The sequence below is a fragment of the Hemiscyllium ocellatum genome, chromosome 7, assembly GCF_020745735.1.
Source record: "Hemiscyllium ocellatum isolate sHemOce1 chromosome 7, sHemOce1.pat.X.cur, whole genome shotgun sequence".
Taxonomy (NCBI): domain Eukaryota; kingdom Metazoa; phylum Chordata; class Chondrichthyes; order Orectolobiformes; family Hemiscylliidae; genus Hemiscyllium; species Hemiscyllium ocellatum.
In genome coordinates this window covers 112136423-112152840 of record NC_083407.1, presented here as the reverse complement: position 1 = coordinate 112152840, position 16418 = coordinate 112136423, and the positions used below count along the sequence as shown (strand labels likewise).

At 42.1% G+C, this 16418-nt stretch overlaps 1 protein-coding gene across 1 annotated transcript in view; it reads left to right on the top strand.

Moving 5' to 3' along the window:
• The first annotated feature begins 216 nt into the window (after positions 1 to 216).
• Positions 217 to 16418, top strand: part of LOC132817668 (aldehyde oxidase 1-like) — a 131736-nt gene continuing 115534 nt past the window's right edge. The window contains 5 exon segments of the mRNA XM_060828167.1: positions 217 to 324; positions 4955 to 5012; positions 7018 to 7114; positions 10706 to 10814; positions 13555 to 13681. Of these exon segments, the coding sequence (XP_060684150.1) occupies positions 271 to 324; positions 4955 to 5012; positions 7018 to 7114; positions 10706 to 10814; positions 13555 to 13681 (445 nt within the window). The 5' untranslated portion in view covers positions 217 to 270.

Below are 16418 nucleotides of genomic sequence, written 5' to 3'. Positions count from 1 at the left end.
CAGGCCTATATAAATCTGGTGCAGCCTGAGCAGTGCGTTTCTTCACACGAGTAGCTTGAAGAATAATCAACAGAGTTTTTAACACGCAAGATTCACGTGGTTACTAATTTTTAACAGATTCCAAAAAGCAGCCTTGACATCAGCGCGATTTCAAAATCTTAGAGCAACTGATTAACTTGCAACTAGTTATAACCACTCAACAGCGCTGAAGGACTTTACTATTGTTTTTCAGTGTGCAGTAGAGATTTTGAATCAGAAAAGACTAGAAGAATGTTTCAACAGGGCATTGCGGATGAGTTGGTGTTCTTTGTAAATGGGCGTAAGGTAAGACGAAGTCCATGAAGAGAACTAACACTTCTGGATTTTTTGAATTAATGGTGAAAAGACAAAGGGATCATTTCTACACCAGACACTAAGCTGGCACTCCAGTATCTTAATCGGGCAGTGTTACCGTGATGTTTAAATGTCTGTACATGTGGATTCATGTTAGTGGATTGAGATCTTTTCATTTCCACTGCTGTAGACTGTTTGTTTTGCTGTGCAGTTCCAGAAATACTTTTAAACAGCAAATTAACTTTTACCTTCAGCCCAAGATGTAGAATTCATTGGGATTTATGGAAGTTCTGACGTGCTGACCTCCATGGGAATTGCCTGGGAAGTTCAAAATTCTCTCAGGCAATCCCCCTGCTACCTGGGACCATGCAAAAAAGTCTCTAACTCTGACACTAATGCAGAAGCACTGGATAGTTCCAGTTTACTTCACTGGATAGTTACCCAGGAAATGTTAGACAGAGAAATCCTGTTCTAATTGCTAAATAATGACACAACTGACACCATAGTTACTCACATTGAACACCTTGACAACACTACTGACTGCCCTGAATTCCCAACTTCTCGTTCTGAATTCTGAATAATCCCCAGCTCCTCAAACCCCCAAATACTGCTTATGAACTTCTGACTAAACCCCATCTGGACCGACTATCCCTCCACATTGACGTATCCTGTTGAAAACAGACACACCAAGCTGGACTTTCCTAGCTACTGAACAAACTGAACAATGGTGAGCAGGTTGGGGAAATATGGCAAAACAGAAAAATGAGACTTTTAATATTGAAAAATGTAGTCCAACTTTTGAACTCAGGTTTTGAACAGTGTGATATAAATTCCATCCCTGCCTCTCTCCTCTCCCCTCCCAACCTCAGTGATTGGCAGGAGGCCTTTTTTTTAACTAATATCTCATTACCTATTCTCACCTCATGTATGTGCAGTTTGCTATTTTCTCACATAGCAGAGAGAAACTAGGCAGCAACAAACTCCAACATGAAAGTTAGAGCAGATATAGTTTGCTGTTTGCTCTGCCAGGCCTTCATCTTAGCCAATAGAATCTTGGGCGGTTCCACTATTCAGTAAGGTCATGGCTGATCTGATAATCGTCAACTCCACTTTCCTGCCTTTTTATTTCAAGCCTTGATTCTCTTACTGATTAAAAATCTGTCTGTCCCAGCCTTGAATATATTCAACCACCCATCCTTAACAGCCTTCTACCAGAAAGCTGTCCTCAGATTCACTACCCTCCAAGAGAAGAGATTCCTCCTCATTTCTGTCTTAAATGGATGGCACCTACTCCGAGATGAAACCCCCTGGTTTTAGAGTCTCCCACAAGGGGAAACAAACTCTCAGCATCCATCCTGGAGACCCTGCTAAGAATCTGTATGTTTCAATAAGGTTTTCTCTTAAGCTTCTGAATTCTAATGAGTACAGACCCAACCTACTCAAATTTTCCTCGTACAAAATCTCTCCCTACACAAGATCAGACTCGTGAAGCTTCTCTGGGCTATCTCCAATGCCATATATCTTTCATTAGCTAAGAAGACCAAATGCGTTCACAATATTCCAGGTCTAGTCAAACTAATCCCAGCATAATTTTAGTAAGACTTCCTTAATTTTATACTTCATTCACTTCAAAAAAGAAAGTAATTCAGTATGCGTTTCCTATTACCTGTAAACGAGGATGCTAAGTTTTTGTGACGAGGTGTTACATTGGTAGTTTTCCATTCCTCTGGGACTTTTCTAGAATCTTGAGACTTGGAAGATTACTATCAGTGCACCTACTATCTCTGTAGCTATTTACTTGAAAATTCTAGGGTGCGAGAATTAGAACCAAAAGATGTATCAGTCTTGAGCCTCATTGTTTTCCTAGTACCTTTTCTCTAGTGATAGTTACTGTATTTATTTCCTCTTCCCACCTCACATATGCCCTTTGCTTGTTTAGTATTATTAAACGCTATTAATTTCTTCTGTGAAAACCGTTACAAAGTATTTATAAAATTGAAAAACATCTGATAAGTGATAAGGTTTATTTCATTTCTAAGACTCAGTGGTAGTAAGATTAATAAGTATTATGAAAACATAACTAAACATCAGTGCTACAGGCACTGTGATGCATCAGAGAGGGGATTATTATTAGGGGAATTATCTGGATTATTTTGTACCAGCAGAAAAATGCACTTCTTAGAGTCATTGGGTCCTACAGCAAAGAGAGAGGCCCTTCAGCCCAAACTGGTCCATGCTGACCAAATGTCCATCCACGCTAACCCCATTTCCCTGCACTTGGCCCTTTCCTATCCATGTATTTGTCCAAATGCCTTTTAAATGTTGTTAATGTACCGGCCTCAGCCACTTCCGCTGGCAGCTAATTCCATATACGTACCGCCCTCTGTATAAAGAAGTTGCCCCTCAGGTTCCCTTTTATTCTTCCTCTCTAACCTTTAACTGAAGCCCTCTTGTTCTCAATTCCCCAACTCTGGGAAAAAGACTGAGCGCATTCAGCCTATCTTTGCCTCTCATGATCTTATACACCTCTATAAGGTGCCCTCTCAGTTTCCTATGGTCTAGAGAAAAAAGTCCTTGCTTGTCCAACATCTCCCTATACCTTAGATCATTGAGTCCAGATAACATCCTTGTAAATTTCTTCTGCACTCTTTCCAGTTTAATAACATCCTTTCTATAACAGTGACCAAAACTGAACATAATACTCCAAGTCCAACATAACTTGCAACTTCTATACTCAGTGCCCTGATTGATGAAGGCCAGTGTGCCAAATGCCTTCTTCACTGCCTTGTTTACATGTGTCTCCACTTTCAGAGAACTGTGAACCTGAACTCCAAGGTCCCTCTGTTCTACTACACTTGGCATTCACCATGAAACTCCTATCTTGAAATGCAAGACCTCACACTTATCTATATTAAACTTCATTTGCCATTTCTCGGTCCACTTCCCTAGGTGACCAAGGTCCTACTGTAATTTCTGATAACCTTCCTCATTGTCCATAATACAGCCTATTTTAGTGTCATCAGCAAACTTACTAATCATGCCTTGTACATTTTCATCCAAATCATTGATATAGATAATAAACAGTAATGGGCCCAGCACCAACCCCTGAGGCACTCCAGTAGTCTAGGTCTCCAGTCCGATAAGCATTCTTCAACTATTACCCTCTGTTTCCTACCATCAAGTCAATTTTGTATCCAATTTGCCAGCTCACCCTGGATTCCATGTTATCTAACCTTTCAGATCAACTTACCATGTGAAATCTTATCAAAGGCCTTACTGAAATCCATATAGACTATGTCTGCCGCACTGCCCTCATCAAGCTTCCTGGTCATTTCATCAAAGAACTCTAACAAATTTGTGAGGCATGATCTCCCACGCACAAAGCCATGCTGACTAGTCCTAATCAAACCCTGTCTTTCCAAATGCATGTATATCTTATTCCTAAGAATCTTCTCAAGTAACTTATCCTCCACAGATGTTAAGTTTACTGGTCGATAGTTCACAGACCTTTCTTTGCAGCCCTTCATGAATAATGGTAGAACATTCACTACCCTCCAGTCTTCCGGGACCTCACTCATGACTGACAATGATGCAAAATTATCAGTCAAGGCCCCCGCAATTTCTTCTCTAGCCTCTTGCAGTGTTCTTGGACGTGTCCCGTCAGGATCAGATATTGATTTTTGAAATTCTTCATTTGTTTATACTGATTGAAGTTCCATTTCCTGATTTCTTTTTTTTTAAAAGCAGGTTTACAGCAAACAAACTGAGAAAGAGTCTCAGTGAGAAAGATTTTTCCTCATTGGTTGTGGAGAATAAAGGTTAAGCCCCATTTTAGTAATGAATGGGAAATGTAATACCTGCAAGTAAAACTCCCTCACAGTTTGAACATTTGTCACAGTTGAGGTAGCTTATCACTGCAGTGCCATGATATTTGACCTCAATCCTCTAAATGAAAAGAGATTCCTGTTTTCAGACATTATTCATAGATCCTTACTGCCGAATGTGAGGTTAGTTGTGTTATGTCAAGTGAAATTGTGGTACTGCCACTGTGTTCCTTAAATGCTACCCAAGACCTCTCAATTCGGACTGAAAAGAGAAAAATGCATTTGAAGGAGTTCTTTTTTAAGAGACCTTATTTGTGAATTTTCCTCAAAGCTGTACATTTAATGAAGTTGTGGCACTGGAGCTGGGGGACAAAATTCTTGGTGAGGAAGGCCACTCTGTTAATGCAAAGTCTGAGCTCTCGTTAACACTCACAATATACTTTCTCTCCCTCCCTCTTTATCTCCATTCCCTCTCCCTGTCTCTCATCTTCTTACTTATTTCTCTATATCGGGCTTCCACTCTGTCTCATCTCTTTATTGCTCCTCTTGTTTATACATCTCTCTCTGAGTCCCTCCCCTTTTTTTTCCTTTCTTTGGTCTCTTTCTCACTCTATCTCCATCTCCTGTGCGTTCTCTGCCTTCCATTCTGTCGTATTGCCTGTGTTGTCCTCCCTCTCTCTCCATTCATCCTTCATCCTCTCTCTTGCTGTCTCTTTTGCTTTCCCTTTCTCTCTCTCTCATGTTTCCCTTCCACTTTCTCACCTTACCTTTCCCTCTTGTCCTTTGTATTTTTACAGGTCAGGGAACAGAATGCAGACCCAGAGATGATGTTGTTGTCCTATCTCAGGAAGACACATATCCTTTTGCTCTGCAAATCAGCGTTGTGTTGCAAAATGGAAATTTGCACTGGCTCCTAAAATAATAAAGAATGTCTGTTTTTAATCATTGACGAGCTAGTTTATAATGGGTGGCCATATTCTTGATTCAAAAGAATGCCTTTAAACAAATTAACGTGCATTCACAAAAAGCAAACCAGGATAGTGTTTCACAACCACTCAATGATGTCAGTATTTTGAATTATAAATGATCTGGTTGACCTTCAACTGTGATAGTGAGATTGACACTTGGCAAAACAGACTTGTTTTCTGAAATGGCCAACAAGGCACTCAGTTCAAGGACAATTGGGAATGATCAGCAAATACTAGCCTTGCCAGTAACACCAAAATCCCATGGAAGAATATATTTTTAAAAATATATATAGCACCTTTAGGTTAGTAAAATATCCTGTGTTTGTGCTTCTGTGAAGAATACAAAACTTAGCACCAGCTCTTGCTTGTCTCTGATTTTAATTATTACATAATTGATTGTACCTTTGACTGTTTGAGTACTGTTGTATGTGTCCTATTGCCTTAGTGAACTTTACCTTAATAGGCTCCAAGTGCTGTGTACATATGAAGCTGTAACTCCACCCACTGGCTGGCAGTGGAGGCAGCACAAGGAGTCAACATGCCTCAGACTAGGGCTGAGGGTGAGAAGGAGAATCCTTCATGGTGACCACAGCTGGTGTGGGAATTGAACCCACGCTGTTTGCAAACCACCATTCCAATCAACTGAGCAGACCAACCCCATGTTGTCGGATTCTCCCGCTCCTCAGACGTTGCCTGACCCACTTGCTTTCCCAGCACCCCACTCTGGACTGTTATTGCAGCAAAATTGCTACATTTAAAACTCTATGTTTATTGCAACAACTACATTGAACAATTTTAAGCCTTCAGAAAATTTTAAAATACAGTTTTTCCCAAGGAGAAAAATGATGAGACAGCAATAGGTGAAATTAATATGCGTGACAAATTAATTGCTAGCAAAAGGAAGGGAAAAAGCATATTGTCAGGATATTCACAAAATGTATTAGTTTATCTGGAACTCAACATGCCTAATCAAATTTGAAATGTTCAGAGCTAGGATTTCTGGACTTTTTTTTTCCCCTGGAGTTTTGGACTTGGATATATCTAATGTGGAAAAGCAAGTCATGAAAATGTGCTTAGCAATTAGGATTGAAGGACTATACTGATTTAATACATCAGAATTAGTACTCAAAGGGCTAAATGATCTCCAGAGGATATACACTATGCTGGAAGATCAATTCAGAGCCAGGTAAACGCCTGTCCTCATCAAGTGGTGTATGCATATCATTTTGTCAGAGACCTACAGGTGCCATATTGCACTTTGTGAGCATATGCTGAAAAAGGACTGATTATTTGATTTTTCAGTCAGGGAGCTAGCAAATAGAATTATTGAGTTGGTCATTGCATTTACCCCCCACCACCATGAAAGTTTCCAAAAAGATTTTACACAAACTGAAGACTTTATAGTGTTGGACAGCTACCGAAGAAAGGGCGTCAGTAAAAAGCAATCCTTGTAGGTCAACAGATCTTGCTGGTCCAAAGTACTAATGTGATACTTGAAACAATCACTCGAGCATCTAAACATAGTAGGATATTTGGAAAGTATGGTTTTCTGCATGCACCAAGATGATGTCCAGCTTTCAATCAATTTTGTGGGACATGTGGTAGAAAAGCCATTGGCAGTGGCAGTACAAAAGACCAAAGGCTAAGAGAAGTTAGCTCAGTTGGCTGTTTTATAGCTTTTCTAGTCTCTGCTGAGGTAATGTGATAAAGAGCCAACCGGGAACTGGCTATCTCCCTGGTCATTGGAATGAATGAAGCATCCCATTGCCCAGAGCATCAACCTTGATCCATTAACCTTTACTGTCCAGTTAGATTTTGCAAGTCTGTTTGCAAGTAGTAATATAAAATTGTGAATTTTAATTGAGACTTTCCCTTGACCTGTGTGCTTTCAGTCAGGCTAACAGGAACTAAATATGGCTGTGGTGGAGGAGGCTGTGGAGCGTGCACTGTGATGATTTCTAAATATAACGCCCAAGAAAAGAAGATTCTGTATCCTTATGTTAACTGTTTAAACATTGTCATTGACAGGGATCCTCCATTAAGGTAAAGCAGACTGAATACAGACACAACCCGGTTCTGTAAATCAACGCAAAAGGGAGAGGAAGGAAAACGATCGACCTTCTGTGAATAGCTTCAGTAAAGATCCTATACTGATGGACAAAAATGCTGAATAATGAATAATGAAAGATTTTCTTTGCCTAGATGTTCAAGGAACATGAAAATCTTGTGTCCAACATACTTGCATCATACTTCAGATATCACATGATGAGACAGAGGGAAACAGAGAGAGAGAGAATAACAGCAGGGAAGTCAGATGGTGAGAGAGAGACCAATTGAAATAAATATAATGAGAGAGAGGGAGAGCAAGGGTGAAACTTTAACAGAACTGTCTTAAACACAATGAGGAGATCAGTGGATGGGTCAGACCTGTTTGCAATTGAAAGGATTTTTGTTGTGGCTCTTTAACTTGGCTGTGGGTATTGTTCTAAGTGTCCTGCCATTTTCTGTGTACTTTCTTCTTGCATTTGACCTCCCACAATCCATCTGCTCACACTTGTATGGATTAAACTTCACTGTCATTTCTCCAGCCGACTGAGCTATAATCTTGCTGTTTCCTTTGATAGAGTTAGAGTCATAGAAACCCTACAGTGTGGAAACAGGCCATTGGCCCAACACCAACCCTCCGAAGAGTACCCACCCCGATCCATTTCCCTACCCTATTACTTTGCATTTCCCATGACTAATGCACACATCACTGAACACTATGTGTCAATTTAGCATGGCCAATTCACCTAACCTGCACATCTTTGAACTGTGGGAGGCAACCGGAGTCCCTGGAGGAAACCCACGCAGACACAGGGAGAATGTGCAAACTCAACACAGACAGTCACCCGAAGCTGGATTCGAAACTGGGTACCTGGTGCTATGAGGCAGCAGTGCTAACTACTGAGCCACTGTGCCGCTCCTAGTTCCTTGCTATCTATACCTCCACAAATCCTTGTGTCATCTGCAAACTTACTAATCAGGCCATTTATATCCAAGTAATTTATATATATAAAATGGAAACACCAGAGGCCCCAGCACTGATCCTGTGGAACATCACTGATCACAAACCTCCTGTCAGCAAAATACCCCTCCACAACTACCCTCGGTCTGCTATGACCAAATCAATCTTGTATCCAATATGTTAATTTACCCATGGATCCCATGTGACTTAATATTGTGGACCAGCCTATATGAGGGGACCTTGTTAAATGGGCAAAAGCGAGGACTACAGATGCTGGAAATCAGAGTCCAGATTGGAGTGGTGCTGGAAAAGTACAGTCAGTCAGGCAGCATCCGAGGAGCAGGAAAATCGACGTTTCGGGCAAAAGCCCTTCATTAGGACTGAAGGCAGGAAGCCTCCAGGGTGGAGAGATAAATGGGAGGGAGGTGGGGTGGGGCTGGGGAGAAGGTAGCAAAGAGTACAATAGGTGGATGGGGGTAGGGACAAAGGTGATAGGTCAGAGAGGAGGGTGGGAGAAGGTAGCAAAGAGTACAGTGGATGGATGGGGGTGGGGATGAAGGTGATAGGTCAGAGATGAGGGTGGAGTGGATAGGTGGGAAGAAAGATTGGCAGGTAGGTCAGGTCATGAGGATGATGCCGAGCTGAAAGGTTGGAACTGGGGTAAGGTGGGGGGAGGGGAAATGAGGAAACTGGTGAAGTCCACATTGGTGCCCTTGAGTTGAAGTATTCTGAGATGGAAGATGAGGCGTTCTTCGTCCAGGCGTCGGGTGGTGAGGGAGTGGCAGTGGAGAACGCCTGGGATCACCTCGATAGAGTGAGAGGGGTAGTTGAAATGTTGGGCCACGGGGCGGTGAGGTTGATTGGTGCAGGTGTCCCAGAGATGTTCCCCAAAGTGCTCAGCGAGAAGGCACCCAGTCTCCTCAATGTAGAGGAGACCGCATCGGGAGCAACGGAGATCTTGTTAAATGCTTTAGTAACGTCCATTTAGACAACATCCACTGCTTTACCTCATCAATCACCTTCAACACTTCCTCAAAAAACTCAATCAAGATTGTGTGACAAGACTTATTCCGCACAAAGCCATGCTGACTATGTGAGGACAGGTTGGGTAGGTCGGGCCTTTCCTCATAGGAGTTCAGAAGAATGAGAGGTAACCTTACTGAAACAGACAAGGTTCTTAGGGGGACTTGACAGGGGAGATGTGGAGAGATGTTTCCCTTTGTGAGAGAGTCTAGGACCAGAGGGGCATCTCAGAATGAGCGTTTGCCAATTAAAGACAGAGGTGAGGAGTAATTTCTTCTCTCAGAGAGGAGTGAATCTATGGAATTATTTACTGCAGAGGGCTATCAAGGCTGGGTCATTAAGGATATTCAGGGATATGTGAGAGAGAGAGAGAGCAAGATTTTTAATCAGGAAGCGAATCGAGGGCTTTGGGAAAAGGCAGGAAAATGGGAATTGAATGTGATCAGGTCTTTCACGATCTCATTGAATGGCAGAGCAGACCCAATGGGCTGAATGGCCTACTTCTGTTCCTGGCAACATCCTTATAAATCTTTTCTGAACCCTGCTGGCTATGAGTTTCGCAGTGCTCTTCTTTGGAAAATTTCACAGTTCAATATGGCCCCCATTGTGCTCGCATTTCATCCCGTGCGCTGTCTGTTAATGCCTGGAAGCCAAAGTAAATTCTCAGTTAATATCCTGTTTGAATATCTCTGGTAGTTATCCAAAAGCCCTCCACAGTATTTCCTCACTTAACTGCAAATCCAACTGGATTAACTTTAAGAGCATAAGACCATAAACATTAGGAGCGGGATTAGTCAATTCAGCCCATGAAGTCTCCTCCACCATTCAGTCATAGCTGAACCCCATTCTCCTGCCTCTTCCCTGTAACCCTTGATCTCCTTATCGATCTATCTCTGTCTTAAATACGCACAGTTGTGAAATGTTCCCAACCTAAAACCACTTTTTGCATTTTTAAACCCATGTCCAAGCATGTACCTGCCTTCAGCCGTTAAAAGTTTGTCCAGAGACCAGACAGAAAGATAGACGACCCAGGAATAGACATGCAGAGAAAGGAATCAGGAAATAGTATGACAGACTGAGAAGAAAGCACAGAGAAAGAGAAAAATCAAATGAAAGGGGGATAGACAGAAACTTATAGTGACAGACAGAAAGGTATTGAGAAGGAGAGACAGAAAGTGAGGGAGAGTGTGACGGAGAGCAAAAGAAGTAAAAGGACAGAGAGAATGAAAGAGATATTGTGATGGATTTGTTGAGAGAGAGAGAGAAAGTGAAAGGGAATGATGTTGCAGTTCCGCATGAGATTGACAGCTGCCTGTCCATGTCAGCTGCTTCTGATGTTTCAGTGTGCACTGACAGCCAGTGCACTGTGTCAAGATTCTCACATGGAGATTGCACAGATGAGTGAGGTCAGAGAACGTTTCAGGGAAGAGTTACATGATAAGGGTTATGTAACTGTGCAGGTTGGCTTCAAAGCAACAGCACCAGATTTCCTTTCTGAGTTTTGATTGAGCCGTTGTTGCTGGTATTGTTTCCTTGACTGTGATTGAAAGCCATTTCTCTGTTAATGCTTGCCTGACTCCTATCTGTATGCTTCATGGTGCTGCAGTGACCACTGTGGAGGGTATTGGCAGCACCAGAACCAGCATCCACCCAGTGCAGGTAGGTACAGGCTTGCAGGAGGGTGACTGTTGTTATGAAGGTGTAGGTGTGTACTGTACCTTTAAGAGAGAATAAAGCTGGCATGGAAGCACAGAGTATGCTAAAAAATTTAAAATGTAAAATTTGGTTATGAAACAAATAGCTGGAGCTGCTTTGAAATGATACACAACAAATTCAAAGTCGGCTAATCAATTTAAATTACGTCCCAAGATAACAAAATGCAATCAAATTTGAATTTTAATGTTTTGATGACATCAATCCGATGAGACGGTCTGATATTTTGGGGTATATAAAATTGGGTATTTTGAACCGTTAGCCAAAGCAGCAAAGAGCACCGACAAAAATACAGCATGTAGAGCTTCTCTCTGAAAGGTACCTCTTCATATGAAAGTTGTGAAGCAGAAGATCAAAGAAAAGACCCCGGAAAGTACAGATGAAGATACCGGAGGAACAGCAATAACGCTGGTTTTGCAATTTGATTTTTTTGTTAAACTTAATCAGTGGTTTTACCGAATCGGTATGTTGTCGTAGAGTGGAAGGTAGATAAATTGATCAGACAAAGGAGGATTACCATATAGGTGGTTGTTGTTAGTGTTCTTGTGTTTCTTGGAGTTAAATAATAAATTGTTAAATTTTTTTTCTTTATGTAGAGGGATTTTTGAAGCCCTTGGTCACTCATATTTTAACAGATTGCGAGGCGAGGTGAGCTTTTCTGTGAGTCTGGTTCAAATGAGTAGAAGGGGTAAACACTGTAACACTGTGCAGCAGAAGGTCTTGACAGATTAGACTCACCAAAACTCTGAGCTTCTGAGTCCATTGTTTCAGCTAAGATGGGATATGATTAAGATGTATAAAATTATTAATGGATTGAACACTCTGGATGGGTGAATCCAGAACCAGACGACACAGTTTAAAAATAAGGGGTAGGCCATTGAGAACAGAGTTGTAGAGAAACTTCTTCACCCAGGGAGTAATGGATATCTGGAATGCTCTGCCCCAGAAGGCAGTGGAGGCCAAGTCTCTGGATACTTTCAAGAAAGAGATGGATATAGTTCTTAGAGATAGTGGAATCAAGGGTTAGGGGGATAAGGCAGGAACAGGATACTGATTGTGGATGATCAGCCATGATCATAATGAATAGTGGTGCTGGCTCAAAGGGTCAGATGGCCTACTCCTGCACCTATTGTCTATTATCTATAAATTAACCAGAACTGGGTGAGGCTGGAAGGATTAATTCAGGAATATCTGGGGCAGTGAGTTGTAAACTTGAAGAGATATCCAGGCCCTTTCAATGAGAAGGCCAGTATATTAAGGACACTTTGTTTACAATGGGTCTTGTACACTCAGGCACCTCACACTGTGACAGGTGACAGAAGCATCACCAACATTTGTTGTCTATCAATGGTCACTGTAAGAAGGAGGAGGTATTGACAGTAGACCTGCTTTCTTGAACTGCTGGCAAGTATCTGATATACCTGGATGACTTACTGGATACCCTCATGGACAGTTAAGGTCAGGTTCATTCTTCTAAGAATGGAGTCATGTGAGCATGATAGGTTTCCCTCCCTAGCGGGCATTGGTGAATGAATTGCATTTTAACAACATCATTTTGGTGACTCTTAGACAGAGTTCAAATGATCAAAATATTGCAGTGGAATTTAAAAGCACCATTTCCAAACTATTGGAGCAGTGAGATAATTTCCACACTATCATGACCACTTCTGCAGGTGGAGAGATTCCAATCAGACCAGGTTTAATGCAGAAACGCACAGACTTTGCTGAAATGTTTTACATTTTCTCATCCTAGTCGTACTGGTATGTTTGATATATTCAGGTTCCCAAAGCGAGAAATAATCTCACTTTTACCTACTGCTCGTTTTACACCATTCCCCCATTTCCATTGTGCATTATTTAATACCCACATCCGTTTGTGCCTCATTTACATTTGATCTCTTTTCCACCTTATACTCCTGTTCCGTCCATACATATACACCCATCACTTCCATACCCCACCTTGATTTTATTTCTCACTAGTTTCAACAGAAAGATTGTAAAACTGATGCCCCATCGATACTGTCAGTTTCTTGTCCGTTCTATAATCATGAATGTGATGAATTCTGAATGGCCTCAGGGCAACTTCTAATGGGCAATAAGTACCAGGTTTGTCAGCAAGATCTGCACTCCTGGCCAGAATATCAGTATTTCAGCAATTGATCTGAGTTGGTAAGCCACAGAGATCTCTACTAGAGGACTAAGTGGAGAGCAGAATGAGGGAGTGGCCTGAGCGTAATTGGATGACAGATGTCACAGAGCAGCTGCAGACCAGCTGCAATGGACGTGAGGATGACACAGGGTGGAACCGTAACATCATGCCTCCTGGAAAGAGTAGCTCCAAGCAGCAGATGCAAAAAAAAAGGGTGATGAGAAGCTATGAGCTAAATCTCAAGGAGTGTAAAATCAGTCTACTGAGCTTATGTGAATGACTGACCTCATACTAAAATCAGGACCATATCAACTGTGCAGAGATTGAAGAGGCTGGTTTCTGTTTGTTATTGTCTATTTCACATGTTGTCCAATTTTAATTTCCTCTGCCAAAATTACAGTTGAATGATTTCAACGTTGGTGCCAGTTGAGAATGTAATCTATTGCATTGTTGCTAAATGTTGCAAGCAAAGATGTATCCTATCTTTCTCTTTCTCTCTCTCTCTTCTGCAATTCTCCCCTCTACTTCCCTCTGCAGGAGCGCATTGCCAAGGCACATGGCTCTCAGTGTGGGTTCTGCACTCCAGGAATGGTCATGTCCATGTACACCTTGCTGAGGAACAATCCAACACCTAGCACTGTACAGTTACAGCAGTGTCTCGCAGGTACTAAATCATACTTATCACCATTTGTGTCTTCCGATTTGTGTCTTCCGATTCACATCATAGTTTGAGAAATAGCACCTGGAACAACTGCATTAACTTGAGACACTCTTGATATCTAGTTTAATTTTGCAAGTCTCTTCCATCTGACAAAACAATAATATTACAGGTGTCTGTTAAACCACGATTTGTTTCAAATTAAAAGAGATTCGAATATGCTGACAACAAAGTTTGCACTGACCATGAAATTAACAGCGTTCATTATCATAGAATGCCTACAGTGTGGATGCAGGCCATATGGCCTTCGACATCAACCCTGCGAAAAGCATCCCACCCAGCCTCACACCCCATTCCTGTAACCGTCCATCTCCCATGGCTAATCCACTTGGCCTGCACACTATGGTCAATTTAGCGTGGCCAATCCACCTAACCTGCATATCTTTGGATTGTGGAAGGAAACCAGAGCACTTGGAGGAACCCCTTGCAGAAATGGGGAGAATGTGCAAACTCCAACAGGTCCCTGGTGATGTGAGGCAGCAGTGCTAACCACTGAGCCACTGCTGTCCCAAGGCATAAGACAATAAGACCAGAAGATAGAGGAGCAGAACAAGGCCAATTGGCACATCTACTCTGGTCCACCATTTGATCATGGCTGACATGTTTCTCAACCCCCATTCACCTGCCTTCTCCCCATAACCTTTGATCCCCTTACTAATTAACAACCTATCTTTGTCATAAATATACATTCCACGGTCTTCTGCGGCAATGAGTCCACAGATTAACCACCTTCTGGCTGAAGAAATTCCTCCTCATCTCAGTTCGAAAGGATCATCCCTTCACTCTGAGGCTGTGCCCTGGGTCCTAGACTCTCCTCCTAGTGAAAACACCTTCTCCACGTCTATCCTATCCAGGCCCCTCAGTATTCTGTAAGTTTCAATGTGACCCCTCTTATTCTTCTAAACTCCATCCAGTACAGACCCATAATCCTCAACCATTCCACGTATGTCCACCAATATAAAACATAGGAGCAGAAATTAAGCTATTTAGCCCATCAAGTCTGCTCCACCATTCACACAAGGCTGACAAATTTCTCAACCTCTTTCTCCCCGTAACCATTGAGCCCTTGACAATCAAGAACCTATCTATCTCTGTCTGTCAGTGACTGGCCTCCACAGCCTCTGTGGCATTGAATTCCGTAGATTCACCACTGTCTGGCTAATTCACCTCATCTCTGTTCGAAAGGGTCTTCCCTTTATTCTAAACCTGTGCCCTCAGGTCCTAGTCTCTCCCACCAATGGAAACATCTGCCCAACATCCACTCTGTCCAGGCTGTTCAGTTTTTGGTAAATTTCAATTAGATCCCCCCCTCATCCTTCCAATTCTATTGAGTATGGACCCAAAGTCTTCAAATGTTCCTCATATGTTAAGCTTTTCATTGCTGGGATCATTGTTATGAATCTCGTCTGGACATGCTCCAGGCCAGTACCTCCTTTCTGAGGTATGTGGCTCAAAATTGCTCACAATACTCTAAACGTGGTCTGACCAGAGCCTTATAAACCACATCCCTGCTTTTATATTCTAATCCTTTTGGAAGAAGTGTCAACCTTGTATTTGCCTTCCTAACTACCAACTCAAACTGCAAGTTTACCTGAACAGAAACCTGAACTCCCAAATCCCTTTGCACTTAAGACTTCTGAATTTTCTCCCCATTTGTAATATAGTCTATATCTGTAGTCTTCCTACCAAAATGCATGACCTCATACTTTCCTATGTTGTATTCCATCTGCCACTTCTTTGCCCACTCTCCTACCTGTCCAATTCCTCTGCAGCCTCCCCGCTCCTCAATACAACCTGTCCCTCCACCTATCTTTGTATCATCTGTAATCTTCGCCAGAATGCCCTCAGTTCCTTCATCTAGATCATTAATGTATGAAATGAAAAGTTGTAGTCCCAACACTGACACTTGTGGAATACCACTAGTGACCAGCTGCCATCCTGAGAAGACACTTTTATCTCCACTCTCTGCTTTCTGCCAGATAGCCAAACTTCTGTTCATGTTAGTACTGTGCCTCTAACACCTTGGGCCCTTATCTTACTCAGTAGCTTCCTGTGCAGCACCTTGTCAAAGGCCATCTTGAAGACCAGATCGATCAACATTCCTTGGTCTAATCTGCTCATTACCTATTCAAAGAACTCTAGCAGATTTGTCAGGCAAGACCTTCCCTTGATGAAACCATGCTGACTTTGCCCTATTTTACCATATACATCCAAGTATTCAGAAATCTCATCCTTCACAATGGACTCCATAATCTTACCAACAATTGAGGTTAGACTAATTGGCCTGTAATTTCCCATCTTTTGTCTTACTCCCTTTTTAAACTGTAGAGGGGATTCGGAGGTTGGTGGGTATGGTGGAGGTTACGTTAGTCCTCTGGGACTCTCCCCAACTCCAGTGATTCTTGGAAGATCACCACTAACATTTCCACTATCTCTTCAGCTATGTAAAAATTGATACCAAACCACAGAAGTAAATACAGAAGAAATACAGGAGTACTGTGTGCAATTCTGGTGCCCCTGTTATAGGAAGAGTGGAGAGGGTTCAGAAAAGATCTACCAGGATGTTGCTGGGAATGGAGGGTTTGAGATATAAAAGTAGACTGGAAGGACTGGGACTTTTTTTCACTGGGAAGTTGAGGGGTATCCTTACTGTGGTTTATAAAATCATGAGGGGCATAGATAA